General features: G+C 27.7%; 2 protein-coding genes across 2 annotated transcripts; both read left to right on the top strand.

The window, feature by feature from the left end:
* Positions 1-4,104: 4,104 nt before the first annotated feature.
* LOC114192816 lies at positions 4,105-7,858 on the top strand. The gene is given in 6 exon segments (XM_028082636.1): positions 4,105-4,406; positions 4,647-4,971; positions 4,974-5,009; positions 5,107-5,177; positions 7,246-7,344; positions 7,447-7,858. Coding segments are annotated over 6 exon segments (876 nt in total). The 5' UTR covers positions 4,105-4,163; the 3' UTR covers positions 7,549-7,858.
* A 9,441-nt stretch (positions 7,859-17,299) lies between these two features.
* On the top strand, positions 17,300-21,207 carry LOC114191895 (DNA repair RAD52-like protein 2, chloroplastic). The gene is made up of 4 exons (XM_028081342.1): positions 17,300-17,861; positions 18,060-18,097; positions 18,233-18,324; positions 20,873-21,207. Exons 1-4 carry the CDS (start codon positions 17,509-17,511, stop codon positions 21,008-21,010), a joined length of 621 nt encoding a protein of 206 aa, XP_027937143.1. The 5' UTR covers positions 17,300-17,508; the 3' UTR covers positions 21,011-21,207.
* Positions 21,208-21,630: the final 423 nt, after the last annotated feature.

Consider the following 21,630-nt stretch of genomic DNA (forward strand, 5'->3'; position numbering starts at 1 on the left):
CTACCAAATAAAAGCTTATTGACCCTGACCATTTTAAAGGGGTTTATATTATTATTATTTATTGCAATTGCCTCTTATGTATTCAATTTAATCTCTACTTTTCTTTTTTTCTTTTTCTTTTTCTTTTCTTCTTCGTGCTACCTCCGGTTGTACAAATGTCACACCAATTTCAATTCAAATCCCGTTTAGTACTTTTCTCACTCCCTACATAATTTCTTTGTATTCATGGTAATGGATACACTTATCTTTTGTCCTTATACATTCATTAAACGATGAATTCTCTATTAAGTAGTAAATTAGTTGTCAAGTAAGATCCACATGTGCGTATATTTTTTAACATTTCAATTCAAAGAAAATGAACAATTTTAGGAAAAAAAAAAAACTATACATTAGAAGACTTAAAAAGAATGTAAATCATATGTTTAGAATGTATTTTCGTTAAGTGTTTTTTTTTTTTTCCAACATTCGTGAAATCATCTAGTTTAGTATATGAGAAGATGACCTACGTTATTAAGATTGAGAAATTTATAAGAAACAATATGCTTTTGGAAAAAAAAAATGTAGAATTTACACGCCTTTATCTAGCAAACGTGCACACTTACAAAAGTTTTTTCTTTAATGAGAATTCAAGAGGAGAAAATATATTATTTCATATAAGGTGATTGATTTAAGTGGAATAATCTCAAGGTCAAAGAGGAATAATAATTATTTTTTAAAACCACTTTTTTATTCTTCGATTTGAGATCTTTGTTTTTCAAAAATTGAAAACCTAGTTCCCTTAACCTTCAGCTAAGCGAATGAAAAATTATTCTAAAATATGAACATTTGTTTCTATGAGACTTCAACTAAAAGGTTTGTTATGGAAAATGAAAAAAATGAGCATTTGTTTCCTTAAACCTCAATTAGAGGCTCGTTACACTACGATCAATGGTTTCGCATTACCTAAGAGTTATGACACAGAACAATTTAAATATTCTCCATCTCTTAATCTTTTATGACGCAAAAAAACTATGATGGAACTCTGAAATTCAAAATAAACAATAACTTAGTGAAATGACATTTTTAATTATTTATAATAATTATTAAAAGATTATATCTTTTGGTGTATTTCTTTTTTAATTTTACTCTTTAAGTAATTTTTTTAAAGTCATTTAACTAGTATGTCTAGGTCGTTTAGGACCCGACCTGATACTAGAAGATAGTGAACGGATTATGACAATCTTTTCATCTCAAAACCTGAAGCTTCAAACTTGAGGGTTGTGTACCGTTTAGGATATAACCGATCTCAATGTATCTATCTTAATCGTGACTTGACAAAGAATCTAAGACAAAATCTAACCCAAAAGGTGAAAACAGAGGTTGTTCGGCCGAGACAACCTGATAAGTGCATTAAAACTAACATGCATAATTGGATCAAAATTGGGCCTAATTGTGTCTAATAACATATTTAAATTTTACTAATAGATTTAACATATATTATAGTATAAGAGATAGGATATTTAGTTATTATTTTTGTAACCTTTGTTTTAGTTATTATTCTTTGCAATAAATATGGTTTTGTAATAAATATAATTAGATAAAAGATCCAATAGATGGTTATTTTTGTAATCTTTACTTGGATTGTTGTTCTTTATAACTCAAATATTATCTTGTTTTTTAGAGGATAAACATACAAATAAAATAAAATGTTAATTCTAGAACTAATTTTAGTCTATAGATAGTCATAAAGTTTGAGTTAAGAGAGGTTATGATATCTGTTGCCTTTGGCTCAAATTTTTTTTTTTTTTGCCAGAATAGTACTTATAATGAAATAAACTATGTACACAATAAAATAATTAAATTATGGCTTAAATACTTTTTTGGTCCTCATTTTTGTATTGTTTGTTGCAGATAGTCCTCATTTTGACAGAATGTTTAAAATGATCTTCATTTTTACCGAATGTTTAAAATGGTTCTCATTTTCGCAATTTGTGTTTTATTTGATCATTTTTTGTAACGTTGTTTAAATCATTAACGGAGCATTGTACATGTGGCACGGTTTGTATTAGGGTGTGTTACGTGTATTGTACATATGGCTAATTAGATATTTGTGGATAAATAAGTGAGCTAGGGTTTTGGTAAGGAATGTTTGGGCAGTTGGTGAGTTTTGGCAATCTTGTTCCTCCATTCCCAATTGGTGTTGTTGCAATCTTCTTCTTCCTGCAATCCCATTATATTGGTATGTTACGGTCCCAATCTTCTTTCTTTACCTCTGGTTTGTAATCGTTGGAGGCAACCGTGTTGTATCACTTCGTGTACTGTTGGTGGTTCAACGAGAAATGGATTAACCCCGATTTGTAGCTGCGAAGAGATGGAAACTTTGAGGATGACAAGAACTCCAAAGAATATTGGTAGAAATTTTTGGGTACAATATGTTTTTATTTTTGTGTTAATAATAAATTGGTTTTAATTTTTGATTTATTGATTCACAGAGTAGTGGTTTCAATAATGTGGGCTGCAACTTTTTTCAAATGGTGGTGTTGATGAAAAGCATGTCATCATAATGACACAAATGAGGCAGATTAATGATTTGGAGAAGTCATTGAATGTTGTTGAGAAGAGGCTGCAATTAGTAATAGGGTTCACTTATTGTATTATTCGTACTGTTATTGTGTGTAATCTTTTAAAGTCCAATTTATTTTGTACTATTGTTGAATGAAGAAATGAATTAGTTTGATTATGTTGATATTAGTCCCAACATGTTCAAAATGACATCTTAATCTGAGCATTGAAGTAAGTGATATTGATCTAAGCTTGGGAAAAATTAAATTGATCTAAGTCTGGAAAAAGTTAAATTCATAACATTAATTTATCCTCATCAAAATGCACTACATCAATGTTTGGCAAAAGTGAAATTGAACGAAGTTTAAGGAAAGTTAAGATGCAGTATATCAATAATGAATTCTACATCAGAAATTCCAAAAAATAAGTAAGACGTTTGTAGCTGCTATCATGGCCTCCTCCTAATCTGTAATTTCATCCTAAACTGCTGAGATGGTTCTTCTGGTGTTGGTAGTGGTGTTGCTTGACTCTCCACTTCATTCCTTGGTGGTTGAGTTGTTTGAGTTTCAGCAGTTGGTGCATTCTCAGCCGTTTAGGCATCTGGTGCAGAGTCAGCAGATGCTGCAGTCTGCTCATCCATAGGCTTATCTGGGCAATTGTTCCTGTTATGTCCAATCTGACGGCATATGCTACATTTTTTTCTATGACCTCCTTTGCTGATTTGTGTGTTATCCTTTCTCAACTCCTACCCTTCCAACCTTTTTTTTTTCTTGGGTCTTCCTGGTAAGATCCTCTTATGTGGTGGATGGACGTCGGGGTAAGGAGTTTTTCACATAAGACTTCACCATTGACTGGAAAGATGGTGGATTGATATATTTATTCGTAGATGGATCTCCTGAAGCAGATTGGTATAAAGTCCTCAGCATTGACATAGATGAAATTCATTGCTGCAATAGCATGGCAGCAAGGGATAGCAATCAGAAGCCATCTCCTACCGCTGCAATGTTGAGCATCCACATTCATTGTGTACTTATCTCCAACCATATGTACAGTACACGTAACACACCCTAATACAAACCCTGCCACATGTACAATGCTCCGTTAATTATTTAAACGACGTTACAGAAAAGGACCAAATAAAATACGAATTGTGAAAATGAGGATCACTTTAAACATTCTGTCAAAATGAGGACCATCCGCAACAAATACTACGAAAATGAGAGTCAACAAGGTATTTAAACCTTAAATTATTATATAAAGTTAATAATATTTTTTATTTCAATAGTATAGTAATGATTTTTTTTTGCTACTTACATACAGGGCATTTCTTTCCACTTAGACTATGTGTTTTTACAAATTTAAATAAACATTGTCTCGCTTCCTTAATTTCTATCAAATTCAAATAATATATTTTCCTACTTATTTTTATATTTTTTATTGATATTTTATCCTCATCCAAACAAAACAAATAAACAAATGACGCAGACGGAATACTGGATACTTCAAAAAAGTAATGCATTACTTACGACTACTCTAATTTGATTAATTTGTCACCTTAAGAAAAATAAAGTTATTACTATTTAAAAAACTGAAATATCGTATATAATCTGATAAATTAGAACATGGCATTGCGAGGATTGAGTACGGTGGCGGTGACTGCGTCAGTATGCCTTCCAGGTCCACGATGCAGAGTTCACAACGACACTCCAAGGTTATCTTGTGGTGCTCGGTTTCCTTCTTCCGGCCGCAGATTCTCTGTACGGTGTGAAGCTGTTGGAGAAAAGCAACAAGGTTCCGTGGGCGAAACCATCGTTTATGACGGTATATATGGCCCGTGGACCATCGACGACTCCGATGTTCGAGAGGTGTTCATCCTGTCCTCATTCTTTTTCATACAGAGTAGATACCTAAGCTTCCCTTTTTTATAATTTCATTTTACTTCGATTCGAGTTCCGATGTTCTTACTGGTTGAGTTTGGTGTGGATTCATCAATTTGTTAGATCCAGATATAATTAGCATAATTTGATTGGACTTCTGAACCAGAACGCGTAGTGAGGTTGTAAGCAATTATCATTTTTATTGTTATTATTATTACGCCGTGGCAGGTGATTCTGTATAGATCGGGATTGGTAACAACTGCTACATCATTTGTGGTCGCTGCTTCTGCTGCCTTTTTACCAGATAACTCCTCCTTAAGTAGCATTCTGAAGCAGAATCTTGATCTATTTTATGTCCTTGGATCCAGTGGGTTGGGTTTATCGTTACTCCTGATTCATATCTATGTTTCTGAGATCAAGCGCTTCATACAAGCACTGTGGGTGGTCGGTGTTCTTGGATCGGCTACAGCCTACTTCACCCTTGCTCAACCAGCTAATAAAAATCTAATACTATATGTCGTCGACAACCCATCCGCTATCTGGTTTGTCGGTCCTCTTTTGCTGCCCTTACAGGACTTGTCTTCAAGGAAGGTAATGCTTCATCTAACTTATCTTTCCCCATTACAAATCAAATTGAAAAAGAAGCATTCTCTTGATTCTTGAAAGTTATCCTGTGTTCTTTAAACAGGACTCTGCTATGGCAAGCTTGAAGCTGGACTTCTTACGTTTGTTATTCCTACAGTTCTTCTGGGGCATTTGGTATTATTCTTTTCTTCCTACTCTAATGGCATCTATTAAGCAGATTACCCATCATTTTGCATACCTGTGGCCACGGTTCCTTTGAATTCGACTAACTATGACATTGATTACTCAGATTTAAACTCTCCATTTTTTTTTTCTGTCTTCCAACCTTTTTTTTTTCAATGCTATTATTTCTTAGGATCAATGGGAAAAAAGTACCAAATAGGCGTGTTTTTTTTCTAAATTAATTCTTTTAGGCTTAAATACCCTTTACGTCTTCATTTTCGTAATGTTTATTGTGGATGGTCATCATTTTTATCAAATTTTTAAAATGGTCCTCAATTTTGTAATTCATGTTTAATTTGGTTCTTTTCTTTTACGCCGTTTAAATCAATAACGGAGCACTGTACAGGTGACATTGTTTGTATTACGTTGTATTGGGGTGTGTTACTTGTACTGTACAGGTAAGTAATTAACGTTAATTTTATCATTTGGGGAAAATTTTGTAATTAGGTATTTCAAATTGTGCAATTAGGGCTTAACTTTGTTGGAGGCGATTTCTTCATTGGTGGAGGCGATTTCTTATCTTCGACTTTCTTGAGTTCGGATTTGAAGAGGAAGCAGTTAATACTTGCGATTTGTTCAGTTGATTTTAATTTTCCAGTCAATCATCATCAACAAGGTAAGTGGTTTGGTTGTTGTTTTAGGGTTTGTGGAGTTATTGTGATGTTAAGGTTTTCGTAACCCCCAGCAGCTTGGAAAAGAGTGATGTTAACAATTAAAAAGCTCAATATATGCTCAAGAAAGTCGAAGATGAAGAAATCGCTTTCAACGATGAAGAAATCACCTCCAACGAAGTCAAGCCCTAATTGCACAATTCAAAATACCTAATTACAAAATTTCCCCCAAATTGAGAATTTAACTTTAATTAGTTATTACCTATACCGTACACGTAACACAAACAGTGTCAACTATACAAGACCAAATTAAACACGAATTGCGAAAATGAGGATCATTTTAAACATTCAATAAAAATGATAACCATTTTAAACATTCAATAAAAATGAGGATCATCTGCAACAAACACTACGAAAATGAAGACTAAAAAGGTATTTGAGCCATTCTTTTAAGAAATATATATTTGGATAAGTAGTACTTATAATAAAATTAAAAAAAAAAAAACTTACTTGAATTAGTTTTTCTTTTAATTTAGTTTACTAAAGCAATTCTAAGTAGTATTTGATATATTATTCGCCATCTTTTTGCATTATTAACATGAAATTTTAGGTACCTTTAGTATGAATTAACTAAAATAATTGGCAGACACAAGTTATGCTAATGTTAGAGAAAAAAAACCCTAATTTTATTCCTTATTATTTCACAATATGCACTATCTCAATATCCCTAATAATATAACTTTCCACCAACATTACAAGGAAACATTACCTTAAGCTTATAGCCTAAACCCTAAGAGAAAAAAAATACATAATAGGTGTAGTTTTTTTTTTTTCTAAATTAATTCTTTTAAGAAATAATGTATTTCGATAAGTAGTATTTATAAATACAAATTAAAAAACATTCTTACTTGAATTAGTTTTTCTTTTAATTTAGTTTACTAAAGCAAATCTATTAAGAAATTTTGTATTTTGGGCAAGCAGTATTTACAAATAAATTGGAAAAAAATCTTACTGTCAAGTAAAAGTTTAGTTTTTCTTTAAATTTTTATTAAAAGGTCATGCTGGACAGAAATACTATTAACATTTTAGTGTAACCTGTTATTTTGAGATTTGAACTACTATTTGGTAAGTCTTTTTATATTATTTAGGATATAAAATCTCTTAATATTTTATTTTACTTCGTGGTCGAAAAAAAAATAGTATAAAATTCACAAATATAAAACTTAAAGAAAAGGCTAAAGTTGTAAGATTTGCCCAGGTATATAATTTTTATAAAAAAATACTGGTAATTTAGGGGGGAAAATCGCATATTTTGCTTATGACATTTCTAAAGACGCTGACTTTATTATTATTCTCATCATCGATATCATTGCATGCAATTTCTTTTATACGGACTACAATATTTGCAGACTGGTTTGATGGATGACGGAGTCAAGCTTACTTTACTTGCTTCATGGATGACTCTTTTCGTGATATTTGCTGCAAGGAAATTCACCCAACCCATCAAGGTAGACACTACTTTTACTTTTGAGGATTTGTGTTCATAGAAGCTTATATATTCTGTTCATGTACAAAAATTTCCTGATCTTGAACTCCGGTTTTACTTGAAGGATGACATCGGGGACAAGTCCGTTTTCAAGTTCAATTCCCTTCGTGATGACGAAAGGAAAACCTTGCTTGAGAAATTAGAACAGCAAAGAACCCAGAATTAAATGCAACTGCTGCAATTCACCTTGAGATGGATTGCTTTAAATTGATTTGGAAAAATCTTTTCGAGGACAGTGACACGCCAAGCTCTCTCATGACGGACACAAATTATCTCATTTAAAAGGAAATTGTTCCGGCCCTTCCACCAGATCACCAAAAAAACATCACTTTCCCTCGTCTTCTTCCTTTATCTTTGCAAAAGTTACATTGTATTTTGCCGAATCTATTAATGGTGTGTAGTAATGGTGTGTTTAGACGAAGTACTTTTAAGAGAGTAACTCATTTATTTAGAAAATTTGAAGTTTTTTTAGAGAACAAGACATGTTTTGATGAAGAAATTAAAAGACAATTGAAATTAAGGAATTTTAAAAAGGTATTTCAAATAACTAAAATAGTAAAATTTGAAATTCATTTCAAAAAGTATGAAATTGAAATTTTCTATGTTGTAGAATTGTTCATTGCTTAGGACAAGCTGAGTCGACTCAGGTAAAAAGTTGAGTCGAGATGACTTGGTCGAATATCGGGCCGAGATGACCATGGTCGAAGGTTGAGACGAGATGACTTTGAACCGAGATGGTATGGGTCAAAGGTTGAGCCAAGTCGCCCTGTCACAGGTCAAACTGAGTCAGCCTGTGCCAAAGGTTTGGTTGAGATTGTTCGGGTCGAAGTCAAGACGAGTCGTTCTCGAGTGAAAGTTGACCTAACTCAACTCGAGCCCAAAAGTGGAGTTGAAAGTGGAGTTGAGTTTGTCTTAAAGTAGAAATTAATTTGTTTTATCCAAACAAAAAAAATGAATTCTAACATATTTCAATAACTCCATGCAAACAAACTATTAAAGAAATGAAGAGAATTCAACTGCAAGTAATTCAAATACTATATATTTCAATTTCTTGAAATTGTTGAAATTTTTCATCCAAACTCAAGGTAAGGGTAATTGGGCTCTTCAAATTATAATGCACAATTTTTTATTTAGAGACTTTTGTATGCACCTACATCATTTCTTCTTCATACACATTTATATATCAAAAAACTCAAGTTTTACCTTCTTTTTATTTTGAGATCCCAAATACACAATTTGTAAACTTTCGGAAATATACAATTTGAAATGTAAAATTTGTATTCTTGATTATATATTTTGAAATATACATGTTGTATTCCAAAATGTACCCGAAATACAAATTTTGTATTATGAATTGTGCATTCCAATATACAAAATAAAAATGCATTATGAGTTGCACAACCTGAAATACAAAAATTTACATTCCAAAATACTAAATTTGTATTTTTGGAGTTTTTAATATAGATCGTATTTCGGAATACATTTATATTCTCAATTTTGTATTTTATAATATACAAAATAAAAAATGCATTTAGGATTACATAATATGGAACATATGGTGGCAGACCTCAAGCATAAGGAAGAGTTTATGTTATAAATGGAGTCGAGAGAGTTGGTTCAAGTAACCTTATAATTGGATGTTGTTTGATAGCCGGCAAGAGTTTGTGTGTTTTGTATGACTCTGCAGTGACACATTCCTATGTCGGAATCTTGTGTTAAAGAGTTAGGTCTGTCTACATATGAGCTAAAGTATGATCTTGTGATATCTACTGCAGCGTCAGATTTGGTCAGGACATCGTCTCTATGTGTAAAATGTTCTGTCGTGTTATTTATTTATTTTGTAGGATCAAAATATGTTTAAGTTTTATCTAGTGGAATGTTTTTTCGGAGACTATGTTTTTAAGAAACGTCTCTACTTTTAAAACTGCTTCAACTTAAAAATTTAAGTTGCTATAACTATTTTGTTAGAAAAAAAATTGAAATATAAAAACTAATTACAAATTTCGAAAACAATTATAACAACTCTATTGAATGTATTTATACAAATATAATAACAATAATATTATTTTTCCAAAATAAAAATTACAAAAAAAATAATAATAATAAGGCTTGAGCAAGAAGATGTGTCAAATTTATGGGTTTGCATTTTTATTCATATCTACATGTTATTTTGTTAAAAATCTTTTAAGTTTAACTTTTTTTTTCTTCGATTTCATATGTCAATATGTTTTCAATATTTCAACTATCTATATTTATATATGTAAATTAACTTAAAAATTTGACTATTAACTTTTCTTTTCTAATTATTTTATATGAGTTTACATTGTGTTTACATCTTATTTTAACTATATCGGTGTATACACGATTAATTTTAACATAATATACAGCTGAAATGTTTAATTTTAAATTTTAATCGTATAACAATATTATTTTATTATACAACACTAATCAATTATTGTGTCAAATTTATAATTTAAAACAAACAAACTCATTTTCAAATATTAATCTATAATCTTATTATTATTTATTATTTTTAGTATTGATCTATAATGTAACTATATTTTAATCTAGCTTACATATTTGTGCTTGATACTTAAGAATATTTTACCAATAATTATTTATGAAATATCTAATTTATAAAAAGTATTATTTTTATGCTACCAAAATTTTATAGTTTTTTATTTTGATAGTGTTTAATATATATGATTTTAATTTAGATTTACACAATAATACTTATATATTTACCATGTATCTATCATGTATTAATGTATCATATTGTTGGGAAATCACGCACTAAAAATAATAATCTCTTCAAGCGGAAGCACACCCACAAATAAGAGTAGAAAAATAAATAAAAGCACACAGGAAATTTAACGTGGTTCGGCTAGAAAAATAAATAAAAGCACACAGGAAATTTAACGTGGTTCGGCACCTTAAGGCCTACATTCACAACCACTCAACAAGAAGTATATTATCACCCAAGTGCAATTTTTTTGGCAAAAATTGCAAACCTTTATACAATTTTTTATGGACCAAAACTGCAAACCCTTCATAGTACAATTTTTGTGGACCAAAATTGTAAACCCTTCATAGTGCAATTTTTTTGGCAAAAATTGCAAACCTTCCAATCACACACAACTACCCAAGCCCCTCATACACCCAAGAGACCTATTGAGTTGTAGTGACAACTCTAAAACCAACTCTTTACTTTTATAGTATTTTTCTGCTACTCTCTTCTTCATATTACTCGATGTGGGACTTTGGTGAATACCCACTTGAGAACCAACACATATTAATAAGTGTCGTATTCGATACACATATCATATTCATATATGTGATGATATGTATTAATTATTATTATTATTATTATTAGTAATAGTATTATTAGTGTAATATATCACTATTATTTGTATTATTATTATTAGTTGTACTTTCTATAATCTATTACTTTAGCTTAAAAAGGTCAGTAATAGTTTTTTTTAATTAATTTGTTATAAAAAAATATCCATAATTAATTATTTAATTTTTTTAATATTATCAATCTCTCTTATTTAAATATTACATTTCTAGTTATATATAATTATTACACTTAAATATAAATATTTAATTATAGGTTTAATCATGCCTTTGGTCCCCCAATTTTGGAGTCAAGATTTTAACTTGGTATCCTAATTTTTAAAAGTCTCAAATTGGTCCATTTTTTGTTAAAACGTATCAAGTTTGCCATTTCTATTAAGTTTGGATTGACGTCGTTAGAGGGAGTGCCACATGCTAGCTCCTCGATTTTTTGACTTATTTTGGATTTAAAAAAAAATTGCTACGTGTCAAGTTGTCATCGTACCACGTGACAGTGACAGAGTGATGTAGCAGTCACAATGACACGTGTCACTTATGTCATTTCTAATTTCTCAATTTGGTCACTTTATTTTAATTTTTGTCTCAATTTAGTCCCAATTTTTGTAAAAATTAACAATTTTGTCCCTCTCCAAATTGAAATCAAATTTAATTTCTATATAAATGTACAAAAATATTTCTATTAAAAATGATATTTCAAGTAAATATTTTTAACCAAATTAAGTTCATTTAATTAATATTTTACATTAAACTTTATTTAAAATTATTTTAAAGTTGTTAATAGAAAATAATGTTAATAGAAAAAAATTCATAAATTAACTAGTTCATATAACAATAAAAAACATATAAATTTAAAATTTGAAAACAATTTTAAGTAAAGTTGAATGTGAAACACAATTTTAAATAAACTTAGTTATGTTAAAAATATCAATTTGAATAAAAATATTTGTATAAAATTTATATAAAAATTAATTTTTGTTTTAATTTGGAGAGGGACGAAATTGAATTATTTTTACAAAAATAGAAACTAAATTGAGACAAAAATTAAAATACATGACCAAATTGAGACTAAGAAAATGACACATGGTATAATACTGACACCTTACATATTTTGACTCTAAAATAAAGACAAAAAACATGGTTAAACCTCAATTATATATAATAATGATTATAATTGAATATATATAGTTATATATGATAATGATTATATTAATTTTCTTGATCCAAGTTACAAGTTAAAAAAACACACGCATCACCAAAGATATATAGTTATTATTTTTTAATATTGTATTCATTCTATACGAAATATTACACATTATATTTACATTTTTCTTTAAAAATGATTTCTATACACATATTTTACTTTAATATAATACATGATTTAAAAAATTAATACACATCTATGATCAATTATTGTATCAATTATATAATTTAAAACAAATAAAATTATATCGAAATATTATTTTTTATATCTTATTATTATTACCGGTATTATTATTATTAGTAGTGATATTATTAATAAAAAATATTATTATTATTATAAATGCTAATATTATTAGGTATACTTTCTTTTTGTGACCACTAGTGTGTGACCTGTGCAGTTTTTTTCCTTTTGTTTTCTATAGAATAATAATATAATAATTATTATATTTATATAAATAAATTTAAATAAATTACATATTTAATCATTAAAAATATTATTAATAATTATAAATTATAATTTTAAAAATTAAAAATTAATTTAATAAAATTATTTAGTACAATAATAATTTTTATAATTAAAAAATATTTATAACAATAACAATAAAAATAAAAAAATGTTTATGCTAAAAATATTTATATAAATGTTAATACTAATTTTATTAACTACAATAATTTGTAACTATATATCAAAAAAATATATTTTTAATGTCCTCTTTTATTTTTATAAATTCATCCTTTTAACTATTATTTTTTATTGAAATAATTATTCAGATAAAAAAATTATTTTTCAATTTGATCAATTTACTTATTTTAGTAATTAATTTTTAAATTCAAATAATTATTTTGATGTTGAGATAAATCAACAACAAAACAAATTAAAGATGCAAATAATTGCTCCCGTTGTAAACAAAAATAATAAGATGTGTGTCTAACTATAATAATAATAATAAGAAGAAGAATAACACTATAATAATATGACGTAGTGATAAAAAAACTAATAACAGTATTAATATAAATAATATCACTATAGTAATATCTCGTAGTGATAATCTATAACAATATGTAAAGAGGATTTCCTCTTTTATTTTTATATTTTGTTATTCCAATTTTACCCTTAATTATTATTCAAAGATAAATTATTTTATAAATAGTTTATCTTTAACCGTTATTTTAAAAACATTTGTCGTCTTTAAAGTTATTTTAAAAACTTCTTTTGTGTACATATTTTATTTTTCTAATTTTTTATTTAACAACTATTTTAAAATTAATTATATATTTTTTATTGATCTTAACTAAGATTTCTATGAACATTAAAAAATGCAAACACAAAAGCGGGACTAACTAAGTTTCTATGAAAATTAAAAAATGCGAACACAAAGACACCACAACTTGTGTTTTCGCTAGTAATAATAATACCATTATAGTAATATAATAATAATTATTATAAATGAAATATAGTTATCATTATAAAAGAATTATTTTTCAGTTCTATTAATTTATTTATTTTAGTTCAAAGATTTAAAGATAAATTAACAAAACAAATATATAAGTAATTGAAATATGATCTCATATTAAATAGAAGTAAGATATGTATCTCATTGTACTACTACTACTACTACTACTAATAATAATAATAATAATAATAATAATAATAATATTACTATAATAATATCCCGTGATAAAATAATAATAATAATAATAATAATACAACTATTACATACATGTAAAGAGATACACATTTTAATGTGCTATTTTGTTTTTAAAATTTTCATCCTCTTATTAATTTTTAAATTTATATAATTTTTCATTAAAAAAAATTTTAAATTTTATTATTTTTAACTATTTATTGAATTCAAATAATACTCGATTGGATTGATAAATAAACAACCAATAAATAAAAAATTGTAAGAGATAAGATTAGTAGTAAATAAAACTAAAATATGTGTGTAATTACAATAATAATACCACTCTAAAAATAATATTTGGTTTTGATAAAAGTAATAATAATAATACAAATAATAATTATTATATAGTAATACGTTTATAGAAATATAATAATAATAACCAATACAAATACAGTATGATTATCATAATAAAAATATTTTTTCAATTATATTAATTTACTAATTTTAGTAACTATTTGATTGAGGTGAAATATTTAAAAATAAACCAACCACTATACAAATAAAAGGGTTATGATGTCAAAATAAATAAAAATAAAATGTATGTCTATCAATAATAATAATAATAATAATATTATTATTATTAATATTATTATAATTATTATTATCCCGTGATAAAAAAGATTATAATGATAATACAAAAACTACATGTATATAAAAAGATACAAATATTAATATTTTATGATTTTAGGATTTTATCCTCTTAATTATTATTTTTTAAATTTAAATAATTATTGACGATAAAAAATTATTTTATCAATTTTATTATTTTATTAATTTTGTAATTACTTATTTGAATTTAAAAAATTACTTAGATATAGAAGTAATAATAATATGATAATACTAATAATAAAAGTTTTAATAATAATAATATAATAATAATAATAATAACAATTTATTTTTATTCCTATAATTATAACAACAATAAAAATAATAACAATAATGTAAATTGTAAATGTCATAATATCAATAATAATAAAAAGTATAATAATAATAATAGTATAATAATTTTAATAATATTGATAAAAAATAAAATAAAAACAATAATAATTTCAATAATAATAATAATAATAATAATTAATATAATAATACTATCATAATAATTATTACAATATCAATAATAATGATATAAATTACAATAAAAAATCCTATTATGAATAAAATAATATTTATAATTAATATAATAAATATAATAATATTCACAATAATAATATTAGTAATAATAAAAGTTAATATGAAAAATAAAATAAAAATATTATAATCATAACAATTATAATTATAAAATTAATATTAGTATTAACAATTCTAATAATTAAAAATAAAATTAATTGTAATAATAATGTTAATAATAATAATATAAAAAATAATATTATTACAAAAAACATTATAATAAAAACAATATTTATGATAATATTATAATAAAAGTAATAATAATATTAATATTAATTATAATGATTTGAGGTATAAAATTTATATTAATTATATTTCTGTTTTGTTTATTGTAATATTTTATATTATTATTAATATTTTATAATATTAATAATAATATAAAATATTACAATAAACAAAACAGAAATATAATTAATATAGATTTTATTTAATGATAATAATAATATTATTAATGGAATAATTGCATTAAAAAAATAAAATTAATAATAATGAAAATATTAATTATAATAATGTTAATAATAATAACAATTACATTGTAGTAAAAATAATAAAAATAATAATATTAATAGTAATATTCATAATAAAAATAATAATAATATTATTAATAATAAATTTAATAATAATAATAATAATATTATTATTATTATTATTATATGAGTGGTATGTTCGTAAATAATATAAGTTACATTTTCGTGAATAAGGAAATATAATAGGATAGTAATTCAGTGGCAATTATCGAAAGAAGTAGTAAGGACAAATTCGTAAATCGGGTAATAGGTCAATGTAAAATTACCCATTAACAAAAAAAGTGTACAGGTGTCAAATTTTAAAATAGAAGTGATTTAAAAATTTCAATAATACTTAATTTTCTCATAGATATAGTAGATTACATTAATTACATTAGTTTAAAGAAATCAACACTAAAATGATGTTTATTATTTTGATTAAATTATATTTTTAGTCCCCATTTTCGTAGTAAAATTTGAATTTGGTCCCTCAATTAATTTTTATTTCAGTCTGGTCCCTATTTTGGGAAATTTGACTCAATCAAGTCCTTTTCGTTAGTGGTGAAGTAACGGTGTTAAATGGGTGCCACGTGTAAGCTTCTGGATTTTTTGAATTTTTTGAATTTTTTGAATTTTTTATTTTATTTTATTATTTTTTTTAAAAATTTTTAAAAAATTAAATTTTTGCCACGTGTCAAGCTGACATGGTGCCACGTGGCAATGACAGTGCCACGTGTCACTATTTGGGAGGTGTCATTTTCTCATTCTCAATTTGGTCCCTGTATTTTATCTTTTGTCTCAATTTAGTTCAAATTTTTGTAAAAATTATGCAATTTCGTCCCCCTCCAAATTGAAACAAAAATTATAAAATGTTATACAAATATTTTTATTAAATTTGATTTTTTTATTCAAATTGATATTTTTATTATATATTTTCAATAAAACCAAGTTTCTTTAAATTTGTTTCACATTAAATTTTACTTAAAATTGTTTTCAAATTTTAAATTTATTTGTTTTTTATTGTTACATAAACTAATTAATTTTTCTTAAATTATATAATTGTTATTTTTATACTAACTAAAATATTTGTATAGAAATTATTGAATTTTACACATTTTAAAAATATGCAATTATTTAAAATATAAATTCAAATAAAAAACAATATTAAAGTATAATGTAATAAAATATCAATATAATTTAGGAATTTTTTTATTAACAACTTTAAAACAATTTTAAATAAAGTTTAACGTAAAATATAAATTAAAATAAACTTAATCTTGTTAAAAATATTTACTTGAAATATCAATTTTGATAGAAATATTTGTGCATATTTATATAGAAATTAAATTTGGTTTCAATTTAGAGAGGGACAAAATTGCACAATTTTTACAAAAATTATGACTAAATTGAGACAAAAAATAAAATACAGGGACCAAATTGAGGATGAGAAAATGACAACTCCCAAATAGTGACACGTGACACTGTCACTGCCACGTGGCACGATGTCTGCTTGACACGTGGCAAAATTTTATTTAAAAAAAAAAAATTCAAAAAAAAAAAAATTCAAAAAATCCAGAAGCTGACACGTGGCACCCCATTTAACACCGTTACTCCACCACTAACGGAAAGAACTTGATTGGGTCAAATTTCCCAAAATAGGGACCAGATTGAGATAAAAAATAATTGAGGGACCAAATTCCAATTTTGCTACGAAAATGGGGACTAAAAATATAATTTAACCTTATTATTTTTAACTAATTTATTATAAAAGATATACTTATATCTAATTACTTAAATTTTTAATTTACGTAACTCTGTATTTAAATATTATATTTATAACTATATATAATTATAATACTTAAATGTATTTATATAAATATTTATTTTTAAATATAATAATAATTAATTAATTTTTCATTACAAAATAAAAATAAATAAAAAAACACAACGGGCACGGGTCTAATTAATACTAGTTCATAGTTAGAAAAACAGTGGTTTGAAAAAGAAAGGGAAGCAAAAGAAAAAAGAAAAAAAGTTTAGTTGTTTGTTCCAATCGTAATGCGGAGTAGGTGAGCCAACCTAAATATCCCTACTTTCCCACGGCTGAAACTGTTGCGGTGGGATTTTGCGAAGATTTGATATAAACACAAACACTTGGTGTTGGAATGCCCTAATGCAACTGGGGATCTGACAGGTTGGTGAGTTTTGGCGATGGCTTTTGCGGTTGCGCCTAAGATAATTTCGCTCTCACTTCTTAACCGAGCAAGGAAAGAGGATTTTGGAGCAGGGTTTGGGAGAAGGGATTTTGGGGTAACGGATCGCCATGGTATCCTGACCATGAAGTGTGCTATCGAGCGAAGCAGCAACGGCAGCGATGGAAAGAAAGGAGGCGTATCTAATTCGAATTACGTGGTGCCGCTGGACAATTCCTCTCCTTTCTCCAACTCATCCTGCATAACTCGTCCTTTGGCAGAGATACTCCGAGACCTCAATAAAAGAATCCCCGATACTATCGTCAAAGGTCATGTCCCTGGCGATCCCTCTGCTTCCACCTTCATTCCCTGGTACTTTGCTGCGTTATGATATTTAGTTAATATTTTTTTTTCCTTGCTATCCAATGTTCTCTCTATTCGTAACACTGTCTCTGGATTCCATGAGCGCCAAGGAGAAAACAAAAAGATAAAGAGACACACTGCAGAGTTCTTTTCCTGAATTTATGGCCATCTAATTAAGTTATACTGTCTTTTGCTGTTCTTTGGTAGGTATCATGCCAACAGGATGCTGAGCTTCTACGCCCCAGGTGCGTCCTTGGAGTTATCCATTGATTACTATTCGTATTAGTGTCTCTGTTGTCTTAACATCTTCCATCACTCTAAATGTAAATTAGACTCCAATGGATCTATACATCTTTCAAATTTCAAAACTATTTTTGCAGGATGGTGTGGCGAGATACGTGATGTCATTTTCTCTGACAATGGAAGTGTAACCGTGGTATATCGTCTTACTGTACGTGGATCTGATGGAGAGGCAAGTCTTTAACATCTGTTTCTAATACGACTCTTTTCTCCCTTTTACTTTGGTGCATTTTATTGTTCTTTCTCATTATTTGTTTGTCTGCAAATTATCTAGAATGAGAATCTTACTAGGTATTGGAGGGGGTTGGGGAGAGGTCAATTTTGTTATTGTAACATGAATAAATAAATAACATACATGTCTTTGTTGCTTTCTCTTTTCCATCTCTCCTGTCTTTGTTGCTACTCCTTTCATCACAAATTTTCGTATCCTTCCATAAAGACATAATTTTTATCATCACCCCTGGCAGGTAAACTCGAGTATGTTAGTCTTGCATTGGTGCTTTGAGTGGCCTTCTTTGCACACACTAAACCATCTTAACTGATTTTTTTTAATATCTTTTCTTCAATATATGTTACTAATATTTCCTTGTACATTCATTCCTTATCCTCTTGCATTATGAAGCATTGTCTTAACCTTCTGAATTTCGCTGCTTCCACTTTTTTCTCATGCACTTTTAAAGTCCATGATTCACCATCAGAGTGTAGCAGCAGGGTAAAACTTTATTTTGAGCTTAGTAAGTATTTTGTGGTCCCAAATAATCCAATGCCTTTCTCCATTTTAACCACTCATCTTGTATCTTGTGTGTATCATACTCATTAATTTTCAATCATCTTGTAATACAGAAGATTTTAGATACAAAACTTAGAAACCAGTGATATGACATCTTCCATTTGTAAACTCGGTAACTTGTGAGGTATGACCATACTTTGTTTTACTCTTACTTAAGTAAAACCCTTTGATTTCAGAGTCTCTTTCCAAAGCTCAAGTTATCAGTTAACGTCTTCCCCTAATTCATTAATTAGAATTGTATCATCTGCAAATAGTATGCACTTACAGATAATCTTTTGTTTGTTCCTGGACACTACAAAAATCATGGATACGCTCCAATGTCAACTTTTCCTTATAGTAAAGTTATTATAGTCTTTCCTGTAGGAGTTATCACGCTCTCAAGTCTTGTAGAGCTTCTGTGTAAGCCACCTGAACGTCAACTTTTCCACAGCCTTTTACAGTTAAATCCATGTTAGTCTCTTTGCTTTTTCACTTTTCCATAAATTTCTATAGAAGATAGATAGCTTCTATTGTAGTCCTTCTAGACATAAAACCTACTAAATTTTTAACAATGCTGAATCACTTTTTTCCCATAATTTCATAGCATGGTTCACATCACAAGTTTTATCATTCCCTTGTAGTAAGTAACCTCTCCAAAGGGGGTAAGCAGTACTTGTGATTCCCTGTCACTTTATTCTAATAATCTTTAATTGTAAAAAATGTTTATCATCCTTGAACTGCCACCAGTTGATTCTTGAATTTTTTTATAATTTTTGGTTATCACTTTATGATGCTTGAAAAGAACATTAAGGATCAATACCCTATCCTATGTAGCAAGACTTTCTCATAGACTCAAATCCTTTCAAGTTCTTTTAACTGAGCTTCTTTTCCAGAAAGAAATTTGCATCCTACAAGTGATCAGAGGTTCCTTCTATTCTTTAAAATAAGTGTTTTAATCTTGAAATCATATACAATTGAGAAATTTTTATTCGTATTTAGCCCTCGAAAACCAGAACTACCATGATCTCCTATAAACTACTAGCTTATGTCTATTTAGATTTTACGTATGAGAATATTTTTTTCTTGTGGAGAACTCTATATCAATCCCTCTTAATCTCTCTAAAACTTTTCTTTCGAAAGTGTGTCCTATTTGTAATGTATAGATATAGATATTATTGAAAGTCTCTTATGCAATCTGTTAGAATAAGTATTGAATCTGGGTAGAAAGCAGGTATTGGAAATTACTAGGAGTTTTACCTAAATTAGGTTTCTAGTTTAGTCTTTTGATCTTTATCTTCTCATTGTATCATATTTCTGCCATTATAAATATGAGAATCATAAGAGGGGTTTTACAAGCCCTTGAAAATCTATTTTCTCTCTTATTGATCTTAAGTCAATCATTAATTAGTTATGAAGGTAAAATCATGTCCTCGTTCCTTTTTATAGCCACCACAATTGTTTTTCCCTATACTTTTCTCTTTTCAATCTATCAGTTTCTTGAAGACACCTGATGCTAATCTTTCTTTCAATCATATATTGTCCACCACCTCCAAAGATTAAACTATCGAAGTACTAATATTCTAACTGCGAAACCTAATGAGGCACTTCTGGACCAGCTTCTTTTTACCCACATCTGTCCACTAAAAAAATGTAAGGATCATTGCTCATTTAATTCTAAATTCAGGTGCCGAGTGGCTCTACCTTATTTAGCACCATACCCAAGCCATATATATTACTCTAGCCTCCTAATCCTAAATTTTGAAATTTGAAATATTATAATCACCCCTGAAATAAAAAGGCAAATTGAGGTAATTTATTGGTAAGCTTAGACTTCTTTGACGAGGGCCGTCTTGCTTCCAGGAGGTCAAAGGGAGAGTTTCCCTATTTCATTAACTGAACAATTAAGTAACACCAGAAGTCTCTAAACACTGTATTTTCTCCATGATGACAGGCATATCGTGAATCAACTGGGACGATTTCACCCAGTCATGGCTCCATAGGCGATCCAGTTTCAGCTGCTGAGGAAATTGCTTTCTGCAAAGCTTGTGCCCGGTTTGGTCTTGGCTTGTATTTATATCATGAAGATTAAACGACAAATTCTAAGCTTCCAAATTTTTGTTTTGGTTGGATATTTTGTTGTATTGGTATCTTCTCATTAATGTGAATACAAGTAGACGACTATAGGTGGAAAAAACTCGAAGCCATATCTTTGTTGGTATGGGGATACAAATGCTTATGGGAAATCAAGTTTCTTTTATTGTTAAGGTACATTTATTATGGCTTTAAGTTTTGTAAGTTATGGTGGCCTAAAGCGTTCAATTAACAAATGAACTATTATTATTATTATTATTTTTTGCTCCTATTATTAAGTTCAATTAACAAATGAACTATTATCAGGTAATCTTTCTTGACTTAAATATAAGAAAAACAATCATCTAGGGAACTGATGATATAAATAAAATTTAGCAATTCTGCTTTTATTTAATATTGTTAACTTGATTACCAATTTTAGTAATTGTTTCAAGATAATTAAGATCATTACACAAATTTACTAATATTCTCAGTAAATGAAATTAACACTTTTTTAATGATTAACATCAAGTACCTTTTGCAATAATTATTGTTTCAAGATTGGGGGTTTTGGAGTAGACTAATAGTGTTCACGTAGAAAGTTAATGAGCAATGACAAAAGTGTAAATAAATGCTTTT

Source organism: Vigna unguiculata, chromosome 7 (genome assembly GCF_004118075.2).
Source record: "Vigna unguiculata cultivar IT97K-499-35 chromosome 7, ASM411807v1, whole genome shotgun sequence".
NCBI lineage: Eukaryota > Viridiplantae > Streptophyta > Magnoliopsida > Fabales > Fabaceae > Vigna > Vigna unguiculata.